This window comes from Canis lupus, chromosome 11 (genome assembly GCF_048164855.1).
Source record: "Canis lupus baileyi chromosome 11, mCanLup2.hap1, whole genome shotgun sequence".
NCBI classification, from domain to species: Eukaryota; Metazoa; Chordata; class Mammalia; order Carnivora; family Canidae; genus Canis; species Canis lupus.
This window is the reverse complement of record NC_132848.1, coordinates 19,615,711-19,633,670: the sequence shown is the minus strand read 5'-3', so window position 1 is coordinate 19,633,670 and position 17,960 is coordinate 19,615,711. Positions and strand designations below refer to the sequence as shown.

Below are 17,960 nucleotides of genomic sequence, written 5' to 3'. Positions count from 1 at the left end.
TGCCCTAGAGATTACTTTAAAAAAAAAAATTAGGGATCCCTGGGTGGCGCAGCGGTTTGGCGCCTGCCTTTGGCCCAGGGCGCGATCCTGGAGACCCGGGATCGAGTCCCACATCAGGCTCCCGGTGCATGGAGCCTGCTTCTCCCTCTGCCTATGTCTCTGCCTCTCTCTCTCTCTCTCTCTGTGACTATCATAAATAAATAAAAATTAAAAAAAAAAAATGGGCAAAGAACTCAAATAGTCAACTCTGCAAAGAAGATACACAAACAGGACACCTGGGTGGCTCAGCAGTTGAGCACCTGCCTTTGGCTCAGGGCATGATCCCACAGTCCCGGGATCGAGTCCCACATCTGGCTCCCTGCATGGAGCCTGCTTCTCCCTCTGCCTGTGTCTCTGCCTCCCTCTCTGTGTGTCTTTCATGAATGAATGAATGAATGAATGAATGAATGAATGAATAAATAAATAAATAAATAAATAAATAAATAAATAAATAAATAAAATCTTTTTAAAAAAAAGATACAAAACGGCCAATAAGCACATAAAATATGTTCAAAACCATTAGTCACTATGGAAACACAAACCAGAACTATGACACAGCACTTTCCACCCGCAGGTCACTAGGAATGTTATTTTGTTACATCCACGCTGGCCAAACGGTGAAAGTGACCCTTGTATCCACGTACAGATGAAAACTGGGATAAAACACAGGAATACATACATGGCCCATCCTCGGCCCTAAGGAAGGAGCCGCGGACACCCGCCCCCACCTGGTAAGCCCCGAGGATGCTGTGCTCAGTGACCTACGCCAGACACAGAAGGACGAATCCCATATGGTTCCACCTCTAGGAGGCACAGGGGAGCCGGTGGAGCAGGGGCCGGGGGCGGAGGGTGTGTGACGGGGACACAGCTTTGTGGGGTGGGGAGTTCTGGAAACAGTGATGAGGACCACACAACACTGTAAATGTAGTTAAAGCCACTGCATTGTACACCTCAAAGTGGTTTAAAAAAAAAATGTATGGGGCACCTCGGTGGTGCCATCGGTTAGGCATTCAACTCTCAGTTTCAGCTCAGGCCATGATCTCAGGGTCGTGAGATCGAGCCCCACAAGGGGGTCCATGCTCAGTGAGGAGTGTGGTTAAGACTCCCTCCGCCCCTCTTCCTGCTCGCACGCACTCATGCACGCTCTGCTCTCCCGCTCAAAATAAATAAATCTGGAAAAAAAAAGTGCTTGAGATGGTAAATTTTAACTTATGTATACTTTACTAAAACTAAGAAAAAGGGTTCCATGGTAAGGCCATTCATATGAGGCCATAAAGACAGCATTCTAGGTCTCCCAGAGGATGGCCCTCACACTAGTACCCACATCAACCACCCGAGGAGTCAGTCGGAGAGCACGTATCCGGGCAACCCCAGGACATGCTTCTCACACATACTCCAGTTCGAGAACAGCCACTAGAAGAGAACGCGTAAGATACGGAGATCCTGGGCGCTTACAGGAAAGAAGGGGGCTGCAGAATCACACATACAAGAGGCTTCGTGTCCGTAAATGTATTTGTTTATTTTAGAAGTGCCCATGGGACGCCTGGATGGCTCAGCAGTTGAGCCTCTGCCTCCAGCTTGGGGCGTGATCCCGGAGTCTGGGGATTAAATCCCACATCGGGCTCCCCACAGGGAGCCTGCTTCTCCCTCTGCCTGTATCTCTGCCTCTCTCTCTCTGTGTCTCATGAATAAATAAAATCTTTAAAAAAAAAAAAAAAGAGAAGAAGAAGAAATGCCCAGCAAGGGGCACAAGGCCGATCAATGGCCCCTACTGCCCATGCTCTCCCACCACCGGCAAGAGGAGAAGCCCACGCACCGAGCGAGTGGCACTAGGTGAAGCCAGTGACAGTGTCCGGACTACGTGGTCCCTTCCTGCAAGGCAGGCGCTCCAGGAGCTGAGCGAGCACTCAGTCCAAGCACAGGGAAGCGTCCGAGGGCCTCTCAACACCTCCTGAGGACGGACATGGAGATGGCAGGCACGTTTCTACTGTTTCACCAATAACAATCTCGCTTTTCTTCACTTTTTTTAGAAGGTTTTAATTATTTATTCCAAAGAGACACAGAAAGAGGCAGAGGGAGAAGCAGGCTCCATGCAGGGAGCCCGATGCGGGACTCGATCCCAGGACCCCGGGGTCACACCCTGGGCCGAAGGCAGACGCTCAACCACTGAGCCACCCGGGTGCCCCGCTCTTCTATTTTGAAAGGACGTTCATAAACTAATACTTTTCAGAACTGAAACAAGGAGACTGTGGCCATGACCTCTGGGCCAGCTGACCCGCAGGCGTTTACCCCCACCCTGCCACCCAGCAGCTTGCCTCGGGGGCTGCCTGCTTGCTGCACGGGGCTCCCATCTACCCTGTAAAGTGCCAGGCAGACGGCGGGCTGTCTGGCTGGTGGTGCCTCGCATGCCAAGCCATTGCTTACCTGGCAGAGGGAAAACGTGGTGGACACGACCCCAATCAGGACGTTCAGCACGTCTTTCACTAGCTCGCACTCCTTCACCAGCACGGGCTGCGGGACCTGCAGCAGGCCCCCGCCGAGCGCCTGCAGCTCCCCTCGGCAGAGCCTGCAGAACCTGTCGAAGGTGTCCCTGCCGGCCTCCGTGAGGTAGGGCTCCTCTCTGTGGCCGGGGGGGCTGCGTGGGAGACAGGGGGGGACACTGAGCACAGGGTTGAGCTGCGCCGGCAGAAGGCAGAGGGAGAGGGCCTGAGAAGACCAGGGCGCGGACCCTCGGAGGGCATTATGCTGAATCTTTAGGTTAAGTCAGTACGGAGCCCTCAGCAGCATTATCAAGGCAGCCACGCGGAAGCACCGCAGGGGTCGCCGGCAGGGGCCCGGATCAACCAACATGGCCAGTCCGTAAAACGGAGGAGGACCCCGGCAGGGACGGACTCTGTGACACACACTACAACACGGACGAGCCCGAGGACTTTATGCAAAGTTGAATACAGCAGACGTGAAACCGTGACTCAAAATGAGCATGAGGCCCTTTTCGCCCCTCCCGGGCCTGAGGGCTTGAGACAACAGTGCCCTGCAGCCGGCAGGGGGAACCCCGGGGCAGGGGCCGCAGCGGACCAGGCAGGTGGGCCCAGCACAGCACCTCCCACCCACCCCACCCACCCCACCCCCACCCCGGGCCAACCGAATATTTTACTGAGGTTTCCTTTACTCAGGCCAGCAAGGCTCAAGACGTGTGGGACAGAAGGGACGCTGGGTCTTGCAGGGCTACCTCTGGGCACATGGCGGCCTCCAGGGGCTCTGTGTCCACAGGGCCCTAGGCCAGGAATTCAAGAACCAGGTCTACACAGCACAGCACATCATTCAAAAGCAGCCAAAAAAAACAGTGTCACTTTTTAAATATTCCCTTGAAAACCATCAACCCCTACTGGAAAACACGAAAGAGCTCTTTTCTAAAACCCACTGAAAGAGTAATTTCTCAGTAAAGGGGGCTCAGCGAATACAGGCCCTTTACAAACTTTTCTTCTCGTTTTTAATAGCTAACCAGCTCCTTTCTCCTCCCTGCCAAAAAACTTGTTTTTAGGTCTAGGATATCCAAAAAAGTATCATTTATTCTTCAGAGACAAAAGTCATCTCCCGAGGAGGCAGTAACAGGGTCCTGACACGGAGATGCAGGTCTGACCGCCGGCACGCCTTCATCCCAGCAGGCGCGACACACAAGGTACAAGAACAATACATCTCAGAACCTGTTAAAATCAAAACTACTGGGCAGCTCTGGTGGCTCAGTGGTTTAGCGCCGCTTTTAGCCCAGGGCATGATCCTGGAGACCCGGGATCAGGTCCTACATCGGGCTCCCTGCATGGAGCTTGCTTCTTCCTCTGCCTGTGTCTCTGCCTCTCTCTCTCTCTCTCTCTCTCTCTCTGTGTCTCTCATGAATAAATAAATAAAATCTTTATAAAAAAAAATCAAAACTACTTTAGGGGCGCCTGCGGGGCTCAGTCTGTCCGCCTTAACTCAGGTCATGATCTCAGAGTCCCGGGACTGAGTCCCTGTGTCGGGCTCCCTGCTCAGCGGGGAGCCTGCTCCTCCCTCTGCCCCTCCCTAGCCCCCACTCTTGCTTTCTCCCAAATAAATAAAACCTTAAAAATCAATAACCCTCTCTGACAATGCACCACAAGTCGCTCTTCCCCTCATTCAGCAGTATCTGAGCGCAGGCAGAGAGCGGAGGACAAGCCCAGCCCTCACGTGGCAGGGGCTGCAGCCAGAAGCACCAAGGAAGCACCGACTAGGAATCTAGGGCCAGGGAGGCCTCGAGAGGCCCTGGGAGCAGCAAGAGAAATGGGGTTACTGTGAGTGGAGCTGGGGGCACAGGGAGGATTCATGGAGGATCTGGACCGGCCCTCCTCCCCGACCAGGGGCAGCCATCAGGTGCGGCAGGCAGAGCAATGACGAGCCCTGGCGTCTGCCCCCAGAAGGCAGCACTGGCCGTGTGGAAGAGGAGCAGGGCGGCCAGTCCTGAGGTGTCCAGGCTGGCAGAGGGGTGTGCCCAGACACGGACGTCTGCCCTCACACCCTCACGGAGAGACCCCGCCGTTTGGGTCCTCCTGGGAGTCCCTCAGGACAGGTCCAGGCAGGTACCACCCCACCTCTCACCCCCCGCTGCTCCTGCCCCGACTCCTTGGGGTGCATGCCAGCACCACCCTCCGCGCAGGCCCTCTGGGGAGTCAGAGCTAAGGGAGAAAAGCCCACGAGGGAGCGAAGGCAGCCTTCAGCATATGAAACCGCTTCCCTGAGAGCGGGTGGCAGGCACGGAGCAGCGGCCCAGGAGCAGGAGGGCGGCCTTCAGGCCCACGGGGGTCCCCCGGGCCGCCAGAGGACGGAGCAGACAGCCAGCTCTGCTTCTGGAGGCAGCAGCCTCCTTCATTCCCACCAGCCAGAGCTCACGGCAGGAAACCAGCAGGTGGCTGGGCTTGAAACTGAAACAAATTCAAGACATTTGCGAAATGAGCTTGAGCAAAAAGGGTGGCAGGGGTCGGTGGGATCAGGTTCCCACAACAGGCAGAGAAGGCTCAGGGGAGGGCAGCTGGGGCCGAGCCCGCCCAGGCTCCCCCTGAAGCCACCATGCTGGGTGGCGCTGCACACCGGCTCACGTCCCAGGAGCACGGCTGCCGTCCTCCCCACAGGGAAGAGCGCTGTGCTGCTCTGCGCTGCCGGGCTGCGTGGTCAGCGGCCTCCAGGGGACGCCCAGGACATCGAGTGCACTCAGCAGCACAGGGACCGAGGACAGACACCCGTGAGTAATCATATCCCAACAGCGACCTGAACAGTGGGACTTCACGAAGGAAACACCCACTGCACAGAGATGGAGAAAAGAACACGCTAAGCCGTTGGCCCAGTTCCTAGCAGGACGGCTGGACTCGCCTGGGGAACACCTGACCAGACACCCGACGGGAAGTTCCCGGGGAGGAAGGACAAGGCAAGCCCGGTGGTGCTGAGGAAGTAGGGAGCCGGCCGGCCCTGGAGGAGGCCCCTGGGGGACAGTGACCCCACCCCAGCATGAGCAGCACCTCACTGTGTACGCCCAGGCCCACGGCGCGTGGCCCAGAGGCCGGCTCAGAAGGCCCTCGGCTCCCTGCGCACCCTGACGCCGTGCAGTGCTCCCCAAACCACTATTCCACAGAACTGCCAGCCGCTAACACAGGACAAGAGTCCCAGGAGTGAGTACTGGGAAACCTGTGTCCTCCATCCACGCGACTCTGGGAGGTTTCGAGAGACACGAGCGCTTCACCAGCTCTCAGAGGTCCTGAGTGCAGAGGCCTCCCCGACCCGGATGAGCCCGGGAAACGAGATGCTGGCCGCGGTCAGGGCAGCAGGGCGGTGACCGGAGAGTGCCACGCTCGGCCCTACACATGAAGAGCAGCGGACACGAAGAACGTCCCCTCCCCAGCACCCTGGGCCCAGGGCCCTGAGCACACCGCCACGGGGCTGCCCTCGACACCTCAGACTGGGAGCCCTCACGGTAAGGACGTAACCCAGCAGGAGTTCCCAGCACACGAGTACGTCCCGCAAGTCTTCCCCTCGGCATCTCTCTCACCCCCAGGACCCAGGCACCGCCGCACACCAGCCTGACCCAAACGCCTGGGCTCCGAATCCCAGTGCACCTGCTCTCCCAACCACTACCTGGGCAGAGTCAAGGCCTCGCACTCCTGGGAGGCGGGGGGCATGCTGAACAGGAAAGGCTCACATACCATCCAACCTGTTCCCAGCACCTCCGCTTGCTGGCCTCGTAGGTGAGCACAGCATCCCACAGGTCGATGTCCGGAGTCACGCCGGGTTCAGACTGGGAGTCAGGAGTCAAATTAGAGGCTGACTGGAACCCTTCATCGTCGGACTGGTCCACACTCTGAGGAACCTGGACGTCATGGGAAAGACGGGGACATCACTAGGCCGTTGGGTCTAAACCTCACCCAAGCGTGGTTGTGACACACCTCCAGGGCCTCACTACGAGAAATACCCAGCAGAACTCAACCTGTGGCTGGTACCTCCTTTTGACATTAGGGGGACAGCGACTGGAAAGAGCCGCGTGAGTGTGAAAGCACAGCACTGGAGGGGGACAAGCAGCGGGCCCGCGTGTGCAGGTGGCAGTGGACCCCCGCCTCCCAGGACCCGGACCTTTTCCGTGACCCAGGGAAGGTCAGGAGAGGCATCTGCAAGAGCCCGGGGAGCTGGCGGCAGGAGAGCAGACACGCTACCTTGATGGGCAGCCCGGAGACGTCAGCGCTGTCGGGCACCGGCGGCAGGTCCAGCCGGACATCCATGTCGTAGGTGCGGCTGTGCACGAGGGCCCCGAAGAGGGAGACCCGGGTGTCTCTCTCAAACCTGTCCCCGCAGGGGTCGCCGTAGGAGAAGAGCCCCGACCCCGCGGCGGGCAGGCCGGCGCCCGGGGCCGCCTCCATCACCTGCAGCGCCCCGCGGACCGCGTCCTGGCACAAGCACTCCTCCCCGCAGATCAACGAGCGCACAGCCATCTCGAACGCGCTCAGGTCTGAGCAGTCGTAGCCGCCGTAGGGCACGTTCCTGCCGACGTGCTGGCTGTGCAGGAAGTAGTCCCGCGGCCGCCGCAGTGCCCGGGGGGGCCCGCTGCCCGCCAGCCGCACCAGGAGCTCCAGCACCGGCCCCGCCTCCGCCAGCCGCCCGCTCGGCGCCGCCTCCAGCTCCGCCAGCAGCCGCTCCAGGCGGTCGGCCTCGGCGCCCAGCCCGGCCACCCTCAGGTCGAAGGACAGCATGAGGACCCTGTTCTTCACCGGGAGCCTCGGCAGGCCGGGCCGCGCCCTGCGGGTCTCCTCCCGGAACAGGTGCGAGAAGAGCGCGTCGTAGGCCGCCCGCTTGAGGCTGCGCTTGGCCCGGGGCCGGCCGCCGCGGCGCGGGCCCGGCTGAGCGTCCGCGGCCGGCAGCAGGGCCTCGCACAGGTCGTCCAGCAGCTGCGGCACGCTGGCCATGCCCGGCCTCCCCGCGGCCCAGCGCCCCGCCCCGCCCCGCGGCCGTCTCCCCCGGGAGGCTCCAGTTCCCGCCGCCGCGGCCTCACTGCGTCGCGCCCCCGCCAGGCCGCGGGAAGCAGGCGCGCCGGAAGTGCGTCACCGGGAGGGCGGGGCGCGGGCCCTTCCGGCTTGGAGCGCCGCGCGGGGCGGGAAACTTGAGGCCCGCGGCGGAGCCGGGGGAGGAGGCGGAGTCGGGCTTTCGCTAAAGTTCTCGGTGATGGGGGCGAGAAGCCCACAGAGGGCGCACGGCTGGGGCGAGCTGGCACGCGGGAGCGCGGGGACGCAGGGGCCCCTCCGAGAGGCCCGAGCCCGCAGCTCACCCGGGCCGGAAGCACCGCTGCCCGGACCCCGGCTTCTCGCCCGCGTCCGAACTGCCCGTCGCCCCCGTTGCAGAGCGGGCGGGTGCAGAGGGACTGCTGCCAGCGGGCAGGTGCGGGCGGGCAGGTGCGGGACGGGCATGTGCAGGCGGGGCGGATGCGGGACGGGCGGGTGCAGGCGGGCGGTTGCGGGACGGGCAGGTGCGGACAGGCGGGTGCGGACGGGCAGGTGCAGACGGGGCAGGTGCGGACCGGCGGGTGCAGGCGGGGCGGGTGCGGGACGGGCGGATGCGGGACCGACAGTTGCAGATGGGCAGGTGCACGACGGGCAGGTACGGACGGGCGGGTGCGGGAGGAGCAGGTGCAGGTAGGCAGGTGCAGGACGGGCAGGTGCGGGTGGGCAGGTGCACGATGGGCAAGTGCGGAAGGGCAGGTGCGGGACGGGCCGGTAGAGAGGACTGCTGCCAGCAGAGAGGTGCCGGATGGGCAGGTGTGGGCGGACAGGTGCAGGATGGGCAGGTGCAGGACAGGCAGGTGCGGATGCACGGGTGCGGGCGGGCAGGTGCAGGCAGGCAGGTACAGGATGGTCGGGTGGAGAAGGACTGCTGCCAGCCGACAGGTGCAGGCGGGCAGGTGGAGAGGGACTGCTGCGGGATGGGCGGGTGCAGACGGGCAGGTGAGGGCGGGCAGGTGTAGAAGGACTGGTGCCAGCAGAGTAATAAGAGTAATAAGTAAAAGAGTACTTCATTTATTTTGAAAAGAATACTTTAAAAATAGATTAAAAACCAAAAAAGCACCCTAACTGGGATGCCTACTTTGATTGGAATGTTGAAGCTTCAAAACGTTGTCAGGAATCCAAAACTACATTTCTGCAGGGCGCCTGGGTGGGGCTGTGGGTTTAGCCGCTCACTTGGTTTCAGCTCAGGGCTGATCTCAGGGTCATGGGATCAAGCCCCACGTGGGGCTCCCGGCTCAGTGGGGAGTGTGGGATTCTCTCCCTGCACCCCTACCCCGTGCATGCGCGTGCGGTCTCTAAATAAATGTTAAAAAAATACATTAAAATAAAATTACCTCTCCTCAAAATACAATGTCTAGGCTAACTGAGGCAAACAGAGACAGAAAGTCTTCCGAGGACTGTTTCCATGCCCCTGTCTTTGGGGACACAAGGCCCCACCTCCCCGCCCGTACTCAGCTTCCCTCGGCACCACCCCAGCTCCTCTACCACTTCATTCGCATTCAGATTCTCATGACTTTCTCTTTTCCCCTAAACCCCGTCTCCTGACTCCTTCCTTTCCTAGACTCATCAAAACCTGCTCCTTTAAAGTTAACATCTTCTGAGGATCCAGCTAAACACCACATTTCTTACATTCCCTGGACTAAGGCTGAATTTAATTGCAAGGCATAGTTAGAGTCTCCTAAAATGAGTGAAAACCCCCCATAGGTTTGCTGAAGAATTTTTTTTTATGATTTTATTTATTTATTAATGAGAGAGGCAGAGACACAGGCAGAGGGAGAAGCAGGCTCCATGCAGGGAGCCTGACATGAGACTCGATCCCGGGTCTCCAGGATCAGGCCCTGAGCCGAAGGCAGGCACTAAACTGTGAGCCCCCCAGGGATCCTGTTTTTTTTTTTTTTTAATTTTTTTTAAATTTATTTATGATAGGCACACAGTGAGAGAGAGAGAGGCAGAGACACAGGCAGAGGGAGAAGCAGGCTCCATGCACCGGGAGCCCGATGTGGGACTCGATCCCGGGTCTCCAGGATCGCGCCCTGGGCCAAAGGCAGGCGCCAAACCACTGCGCCACCCAGGGCAGGGATCCTGTTGGAAGAATTTAACGACTCACTGACTGAGCTTCCCACGCACCCCTAACGCTGTTTTTTAATGGATTGACCCAGGTCTCTCTCCTTCAGTTAAAAGGACCGGGTGTTCAGAACCAGTTTTGGTGGGGAAAGTAGCCCACGGGAAGTGCCGCCTCTTGTCCCAGCTGCCCAGAGCATAAACGGGGAAACCCGTCCACATGAGTGGATTTCGTGCAGCTTCCATAATGCATGGATGTCAGCGTCTCTTAGCCATGGTTTGGGGTTTCCTCATGGGACTGAAGCTCTGTCCTAGACAGTCCAGGGCTGCTTCCGTGGGGAAGCCGTCTAGAGCTTCATGGGGCTCAGAGGACTGTCCCTGCCGCGGTGCTCCAGCAAGTCTTGCTCCTGGTGCACATGCCGTTCTCTGTGCCCCGCGTTAGTCTCACGCACGACCAGCACTGGGGAGTCTTGACTGGTAAAATCCGTCAGCCTCCCAAGTACCTGGGCCACGAGCCTGCTGCTGGTCCTTCTGGATCGGCCTTTGAGATCCAGCCTTTGAGACCCAGGACAGCCACCGCGCTTGGGCCCTGCCCCTCTGACCCACAGTTAGTGGCAGCAGATCCACTCAAGATGCTCAGGTCTGACTGCTTCTATCACAAGTAACCATCCGGGGAGCCTGGAGGGCTCAACGGTTGAGCACTGCCTTCAGCCCAGGGCATGATCCCAGAGACCTGGGATCGAGTCCCACGTCGGGCTCCCTGCATGGAGCCTGCGTCTCCCTCTGCCGGTGTCTCTGCCTCTCTCTCCCTCGGTCTCTCATAAATAAATAAGATATTTAAAGAAAAAATAAAAGTAACCATCCGGGGCACCCAGGTGGTTCAGCGGTTGAGCATCGAGTCTTCATTTCCGCTCAGTGTGATTTCCTCAGCAGTAAGGTCGAGCCCCAGGGGGTGCTCAGCGCTAAGTGGGGAGTCTGCTTGAGGAGTCTCTCCCTCTGCCCCTGCTGCACACACTCTCCCCTCAAATGAATAAATGAATGTGTTTTTTTTTTTTAACTTTTCAAAGTAGCAATCTCCCCGTGAGCTCCTGGGAGATGGAGATGATGACCTTATGCATCACATCTTGCAACCTGGAGATTTCCTTTCCGGGAAAAAGACCCCTCCAGAACCCTTTCGGGATGTGCTGACCCGCCCCCATGCCGCCAACATCCAGGTGAGAGACTTGGGTCCGCGGGACCCGTGGGGAGAAAGCACCGGAGCCCGGCTGGGCCTGCCCAGTGGCTGGTGAGCACGGGGTGCCCTGTGCGCTCCTCCCAAGCCCTTGCAGAGGGGGCGCCTCATCATGATCCCAGGACAAACCCATGTCCCACTTTCCTGATGGGTTAGAAGGTTCAGGATTCACAAAAATCCCGCTTTCATCTGACTTGTGTCTGACACTAGATTCTGACCCAAATTCAGCCTCTGAATTCACTGCCTGTTAGGCTGTATTATCGGATAAGCTTTGTTTTCTTTTTTTTTTTAAGATTTTTTTATTTACTTTTTTTTTTTTAAAGATTTTATTTATTTATTCATTCATGATAGACAGAGAGAGAGAGGAGGCAGAGACAGAGGGAGAAGCAGGCTCCGCGCCGGGAACCCGATGTGGGACTCGATCCCGGGACTCCAGGATCACACCCTGGGCCAAAGGCAGGCGCCAAACCACTGAGCCACCCAGGGATTCCCCTTTATTTACTTTTTTAAGATTTTATTTATTCACGAGAGACAGAGAAAGAAAGAGAGAGAGAGAGGCAGAGACACAGGCAGAGGGAGAAGCAGGCTCCATGCAGGGAGCCCGACATGGGACCCAATCCTGGGTCTCCAGGCTCACACTCTGGGCTGAAGGTGGCACTAAACCGCTGCGCCACCCGGGCTGCCCCTAAGCTTTGTTTTCAAAGTGTTTTTTTGTTTGTTTGCTTGTTTGTTTGTTTAAAGAGAACAGTACTGTCTCAGTGCGTCTCAGGTTTTGCTGTTTGTGTTCAGCTACTGCTTGGTTTTTCCCAAATGCCCTTGGCTAATTGTTTTCGTGTGTTCTTGCAACATCCCGTCTCCCCGCAGGAACTTCCAGGAGGCACATAGGAGTCTGGCTTTGCCTCCCTAGGGGGAACTTTTCTACCCTAAATTGGAATAAGTGCCAATAAAATACCTCCAGGAGGCAACACCGCCGACCTACCATCTGGTTTAGAACCGTCGTACAGGGACACCTGGGGGACTCAACAGTGGAGCGTCTGCCTTCACCTCAGGGTGTGACCCCGGGGTCCTGGGATAGAGTCCCCCATCAGGGTCCCTGCAGGGAGCCTGATTCTCCCTCTGCAGGTGTCTCTGCCTCTCTGTGTGTCTCCATCATACAATTTGGGATTGTTGTGTTACTTCTGTTTTGTGTAGCTATTTTAAGTTTTATACTTTGTTACCTGTCAAACTTTTGTAAAGAATGATGTGCCCAATAGAGAAACATCTCCAATACTTGTAACCTTGAGAATGTGTAGGCTTTCAGTGAGAAGTGCCTGGAAGTTCTCCCTCCTGACCTTCCTTCTGACTCAGATGTGGCCTCAAGTGGTCTCCAGCGGGCACGCGCGCTCCCTCTGATGGAGGACAGGACAACCAGGAAAGTCCTTCCTGCGTCCACAGGCCAAACTATAAATACGGAAAACCTGACTCTCCATCAGCGATGCTTTCAAAGAAAGATCTTGATCAAAAGGGGGGAAATGGGGCAGCCCCGGTGGCACAGCGGTTTAGCGCCGCCTGCAGCCCAGGGTGTGATCCTGGAGACCCTGGATCGAGTCCCACATCAGGCTCTCTGTATGATGCCTGCTTCTCCCTCTGCCTGTGTCTCTGCCTCTCTCTCTCTGTCTCTATGAATAAATAAATAAAATCTTTAAAAAAAAGGGGGGGGGTAATGTGAAAATTAATAAAGGGAAATGCATGAAGTGGGCTTGGGAGGCCCGAAGGGGAGGCTGGGGGGTGAGCTGAACCACCCGCTCCAATTACAGGAACCCCTGGCAGTTAGAGACCCAGGAGCAGAACCGGGGAATCCTCACCGTCCCTGACTCTGGCTTTTCTCCAATGGATGTTCATTCACAACAACTCTTCCCAACTTCTTCCTTCTTTCCCAGAAAATAATGTTCCTCCTCCTTTGCTTGCTGGACTTGCCTGTGCTCTTGCCATAGTCTGCTTGTCCCAAACTGCAATCCTCTGCTACTCCTAAATAAACCCATTTTTGCTGGTAAAATAACTTTTATTTTCAAGGTTAACAGTGTAGCAAGTGAGGACGGGCCATCCGGGCAGAGGTGGCCACTGGAGGTGGGCTCCAGGTCACGGCCGTGGACAGCTCCGCAGTCTGGCCCCTCTGGACAGGGGTCTCAGGCAGTGGTGTGCTGGTGAATGTCGAATAACCGGCTCTTGGGGGACGAGCTTGTATTGGCGTCCCTGGGGTACGAATACTTGCACTGTGGCCGATTTCAAGGTACTGGGTCACAGCACTCAAGAAGGAGCTGGGAACACGGGTACAGGCAGCTGGTCAGCGCTATGAGCAGGTCACCCCCAGGCCGTGAGCCCCTCCCCGCAGAGCTCTAAGGCAGGACTACCGCCTAGATTCCCAGCATTCGGCATCCTCACCGGCCACCTGCAGCATCTTCCACTGTGCTTCCAGCTGCCCTCTCAAGTACAGCAGGGCCTGCGTGTCCTCTGGGGGGGCGGTGGAGAAGGGACCCAGGCTGGGGGGTGCGTCTCCATGCAACACCCGGGCCAGGATGCCTGCAAGCTGGGATGTGGGTTCCTGGGCCAGGAAAAGAGGTGGGAGCAGCGAGTCCCTGGTCTCTCCCCACCTCCCCACCCACAGGACGTCCACCCTGCCCAACTCACCTGCTCCACCAGGACCAGGACTCGGCCCCCCGCTGGACCCCGCAGGAGTGCAGCCAGGAGCGCAGCGTGGGGTTCCTGCAGGCCCTGGGCTGGTCCCAGCACCATCAGCACCAGGTCAGGCCGGAAGCCATAGGCCAGGGGCAGCACGAGGGCCAGGACACAGCTCAGGAATGCTCCCGTTGTCTGCAGGGAGGACAGCAGCGTAGCTCCAGCCCTTCAGCCCGGGGTCCCCCACCTCCTGATCTCTGGTGGGCAGCCACACCGACGGTCCCATCAGGAAGAACAGGTGAACACCAGGGGCTGGTCCCCACAAGGATGCCAGCGAGCAGCCCTGCCCTGACACCACAGCTCACCCCTGGCAGCGGCATGGAGACGTGGAACGGGGACAGGGCAGCGGCTTCTTTGCCTCTGATATCCAGCCACAGAGTCCTCCTTCCAGAGAAGACCCAGGTGCCTGGGTGTGAGCCCAGACAGCACCAGGGGGGTGGGGGACAGCTGGGGGCAGCACTGCTGGAGACCCTCCCGGGAGCTCGCCTGCCCCTCACGCATGGGCCCCGGGGTGCCCACCACACATAGGACTGGGTGCACATGGGACCCAGGCGTCATACCCATCATTGGCAAGGTCTGGGGGCCGGTCCAGCTGTCCCACAGCCACACAAAGCACCCTAGAGGGAAAAGGTGGCCTGGGACAGGCTGCGCTCACCAAAGCCCACCCGGTGCGGCGGGAGGTGGGAGTGGTGTGGCCAGCCAGGGCAGGGGGTGCCCATGGGCCAGGCTCTGCAGGCTCCGGCTGGCCAGGTGAGGCTCACCTCTGGGCTCTGTGCGACAAGCTACACCGAAGGGCCACATCCAGCATGGCGGCTGCAGCAGGGGTCGTTGCGACACCACTGCTCACCTGTGGGGGTAAATAACGCAGGGCAGGGCAACGCCCATCAGGTAGGGTCACGTCCACCCCTTCTCTTGGTCTCTGTCTACAGAGCGGCCATCTGTACAACCTGAAGTCAAACTGCTCTGCTTCTGGAAATAAGACACTTAAAACCACACTTTAAATCATCCCCTTCGCCCCACTGTCAGAGTGCCTTGCTGAGTGGGCCTGAAGTCCCGAGCCTGTCCCTAAGAGCTGTTCTAGAAAGGGTCCAGACGCAAGGCAAGTCACGTCCAGGTGGTTCTGCACCACCCAGCCCTCCCAGGCCCTGTCCCCAGCCCCAGGGCCACCCTCGGCCATCCCAGGTGCCCCACCTGCCCATCCAGGATCCCCTTCAACAGGTGCAGGACCTTTCCAAGGGCAGTGAAAGCTGTGTCCTGGGCCAGGGCCTCATGGAGCCTGTGGTGGTAAATGGGGACATGTGGACAGGGAATGACACATGGCCCTATCCCTCCCGTCAGGCCCGCTCTGCCCACCTGGCCCAGGCCCGTGTCTCCTCCTGGGGGGCTGACCCCTCCTGATGGAGGACAGCAGGGGGCAGGCCCAGGGCAGCATCTGGCACGGTCAGGGCAACAGCCGTGCGGACAGGGGGTGTGGGGTGGAGGTGCAGCTGGCCCAGGAGGGAACTCAGCACAGCTGAGGCCTGGGCCTCCGCTGCCTTGAACGTGGGTCCCCCGGGCAACACAAGTGAGGTCCTCCCATCTGCGGAGCAGGTGCCGGGCCTCGGTGTGGGGGCTGACCCTAGGGCATAGTCCAGAGTCAAAGCCAGGGTGTGGGAGCCGGGGCAGTAACCCTGCCACCCAGCATGGGCCACACTGACCTTGCTGCTGGAGGCTGGTCCAGTGAGGGGCCTGGGCTGCCCGGACGCTCTGGATGGACTCCAGGGCACTGGAGGGAGAAGCAGGAGCAGCAAGGCCCAGCCTGGAACACCCAGCCCCCCCAGCCTCCCACCCCGTACCTGCGATGAGGCTCCATGGGCCCCGACAGGGGCGGGACAGGGTCACCCAGCAGCGCCCTCACCACCATGCACACAGACTGGGACAGGGACTCCAGGTGGTAGCCACCCTGGAGAAGGAGAGGACTAGGTGGAATGGGGCAGGGCCTGCGCTGGGGCGGGGCGCCCCCATCCCCGGCAGGACGGCAGCCCCGGCCTGCGGCCCAGCCCCTGGCCGCGGAGCCCACCCAGCCGCCACGGTCACCTCCAGCACGGCACAGACCCGGCCTCCAGCCAGCACCTGCAGCAGCTGCGTGAGGTGGCCGAAGCACTCTGGCGTGGCCTGCATCTGCCCCTGGAACCAGAGCCCAGTGTGAAGGGGGCCTTCCCCAGCCCCCGGCCCCCGGGACCCTCCCCGGCTGGGCCAGGCCCTCACCTCAGGGTCACCAATTGCGGAGTCAAATCCCGCAGAGACGAGGACCAGCTCAGGATCAAACTGCGGGGGGGCAGAGAGAGCCTGGAGCAGGGGTGAAGGGGGAGGGGGAGCCCAAGCACGGAGTCCCCTTCCCACAGCCCCCCCAAGGCCACACCTGCCCCACGCAGTTACCTCAAAGGCCACGGGGAGCAGCACGTGCAGGAAGGCGGCCAGGTAGTCAGCATTTCCCATCCCGACCTGTGGCCACAGGGCATCAGTGTGGGGCCCGTTGGGAGGGCTGTGAGGTCTTCACCCCCAGGCGTGGCCCTGGGGCCCCAGAGGATGTGCTGGACTTGGTCCGGGAGGCCTGGGGCTGCGGGGCAGGGGATGGGGCCTGGCCAGGGGGCTCTGGAGGGGGGCCGGGCAGGGCGGTGGGCACCTGGTTCCAGGGCAGGTTGACGGTGAAGCCACGGCCCTTCCCCTGCCCAACGGCGTCCGCATCTGACTCCCGGAGGTAGGGCCAGAACCGGCCATGCTCATAGCGGTGCCAGGAGAAGTAAAGAACGCTGTGGATGGCCAGCCAGGGCAGAAGTCAGAGGTCAAAGGTGAGGACCTCAGCCCCTTGGCCCCGCCGCAGGGGTCGCCGGGAGGCTCCCATCCCCAGCTCACCTGGGGTCGTCCTCAAAGATATACTGGATGCCCTGACCGTGGTGGACATCCCAGTCGACAATGAGAATCCTGGGGACAGGCAGTGCCAAGCTCACCGAGGGGCAGGGCCTCCAGCCTTGGGGCCGGGAGCCCAGCCCAGGGTGGGAAAGGGCTGAAGGGGGTGTCTCAGCGACTCCCGCCACAACTTTCCCCCGGCCCCTGGCCCCCGGCCAACCCAGTACACACCTCTGCAGGCCGTGTTTCTGCTGCGCGTGCCTGGCTGCGATGGCCACGTTGTTGAACACACAGAATCCGTTGGCAGCGGCCCTCTGGCTGTGGTGCCCAGGAGGTCTGCCGGTGAAAATGGGTGCGGTCGCATCAGGGTCCACCTGTGCCCGCGCAGGGTCGCCCGCGGAGGGGCCGGCCCTCACCTGACCAGGGCAAGCCCGTTGTGCACGGCTCCCATCAGCACCGCGTCCACCAGCTGCAGCGCGGCCCCCACGGCCAGCCGGGCGCAGTGGAAGGTGCTCTGCGGGGGAAGGGTGCAAATGAGCTGCCACCCGCTACACCTCACCCTCTGCCCAGGCCTGTGCCCGGCTCCGGGGCACCAGCGCTCAGCAGAACGGGGGCCAGTGCTAGGTCCCCGCAGCAGCAGCGGGCACAGTATGCAGGGCATTTGCATGCTGATGAACATGGGGATATCGGCACACAGTGGGCAGAGGCGCGTGAATGCACGTTCGGGTGGGAGGCGGGTCCCCAGGGCCGCACCGGGTGGAAGTAGACTGCATCGTACTGTCCCGACAGCGCCCGCAGCTCCTGGGTGTCCAAGGCCTGGGTTCCTCGCAACAGGGACACGTACTCTGGGCTGCAGCGGGCAGGCAGGGGAAGCAGGGTCACCAGCAGGAGCAGGAAGGGGAGGAAAAGGGGGACTGGACCCTGGTAGGACTGTCCCCCTCCCCCCGTTCCCTCACCCACCCACCCACCCAGTGGAGAAATGGGCAAGTAGGGGAGAAACTGTTTCCAAGATGCAGGCAGGCAGGGCCCCGGCGGCCTCCTGGGGCGTGCGGCTCCCCGGGGTCTGACCTGTGGACCAGGCCCAGCTCCGCCTCGGAGGCCTCTCGGGGGGCCAGCTGGAGGCACCTCTGCTCCAGGCCCCCCTGCTGCAGGCGCCGCAGGGCTGCGGTCAGGCGCTCGGGTCGCTCGATCTCACACTCGGGGCTGCGTGGACACGGAGCTCAGGGCCCGGCCCCCCTGCGCACCCCACCCCTCCCCCGCCAGGTCACGCTTACTCTTCCCAGAGCAGCCGCGCGGCTGTCATGTCCTCATGGTACACGAGCGCGGTCCTCATGGTCCCACCACCCTGGGGGGGTCCCTGGGGGGTCGGCGACCCCGGGCCGCAGCTGGGACGGCGCGGAGCCTGGGCGGGAACGCGCAGCACCCAGGCCGCGGCGGCTCCCTCCTGGGGACGGGCTTCCGGCTTCCCCGCCCCG

The 17,960-nt window shown here is 60.4% G+C and overlaps 2 protein-coding genes and 1 long non-coding RNA gene across 15 annotated transcripts in view; 1 reads left to right on the top strand and 2 right to left on the bottom strand.

The window, feature by feature from the left end:
* Nucleotides 1–7,511, bottom strand: part of TUBGCP6 (tubulin gamma complex component 6) — a 19,840-nt gene extending 12,329 nt beyond the window's left edge. For 5 of the 6 annotated variants that reach the window (XR_012039037.1, XR_012039038.1, XM_072843436.1 and 2 more), the window contains exons 1-3: nucleotides 6,750–7,511; nucleotides 6,246–6,409; nucleotides 2,464–2,674 (exon numbers count right to left, since the gene is read on the bottom strand). Coding sequence is in view for 4 of the 6 variants with exons in the window: in XM_072843436.1 (XP_072699537.1) it covers nucleotides 2,464–2,674; nucleotides 6,246–6,409; nucleotides 6,750–7,496 (1,122 nt within the window). In the remaining 2 variants the exon portion in view is untranslated. The remainder of the gene's footprint in view (nucleotides 1–2,463; nucleotides 2,675–6,245; nucleotides 6,410–6,749) is intronic. The other variant, XM_072843439.1, reaches the window with a different exon arrangement.
* LOC140642613 (uncharacterized) lies at nucleotides 7,155–12,919 on the top strand. Of its 2 annotated transcripts, none has more exons than XR_012039040.1 (3): nucleotides 7,155–7,352; nucleotides 10,721–10,864; nucleotides 12,678–12,919. It is a non-coding gene; the product is annotated as an uncharacterized lncRNA (long non-coding RNA). The 2 variants fall into 2 exon arrangements; XR_012039041.1 differs by lacking the exon at nucleotides 7,155–7,352 and adding an exon at nucleotides 7,623–7,965.
* On the bottom strand, nucleotides 12,902–17,960 carry HDAC10 (histone deacetylase 10). Of its 7 annotated transcripts, none has more exons than XR_012039039.1 (20): nucleotides 17,760–17,960; nucleotides 17,554–17,688; nucleotides 17,239–17,335; nucleotides 16,902–16,999; nucleotides 16,717–16,821; nucleotides 16,492–16,560; nucleotides 16,262–16,388; nucleotides 16,015–16,080; nucleotides 15,844–15,903; nucleotides 15,673–15,762; nucleotides 15,432–15,538; nucleotides 15,294–15,361; nucleotides 14,950–15,214; nucleotides 14,788–14,872; nucleotides 14,358–14,443; nucleotides 14,157–14,213; nucleotides 13,902–13,980; nucleotides 13,549–13,793; nucleotides 13,303–13,462; nucleotides 12,902–13,178 (listed from the first exon to the last, which is right to left on the bottom strand). XR_012039039.1 is itself a non-coding variant. In XM_072843443.1 (20 exons), the coding sequence occupies exons 1-19, from the start codon at nucleotides 17,816–17,818 to the stop codon at nucleotides 13,345–13,347; spliced, it is 1,863 nt and encodes a 620-aa protein (XP_072699544.1). In that variant the 5' UTR covers nucleotides 17,819–17,960; the 3' UTR covers nucleotides 12,902–13,178; nucleotides 13,303–13,344. The 7 variants fall into 7 exon arrangements, 6 of the variants coding, with proteins under 6 accessions (XP_072699544.1, XP_072699542.1, XP_072699543.1 ...); XM_072843443.1 differs by having other exon boundaries at nucleotides 13,303–13,371; nucleotides 13,549–13,731; XM_072843441.1 differs by having other exon boundaries at nucleotides 13,549–13,731; nucleotides 17,760–17,959.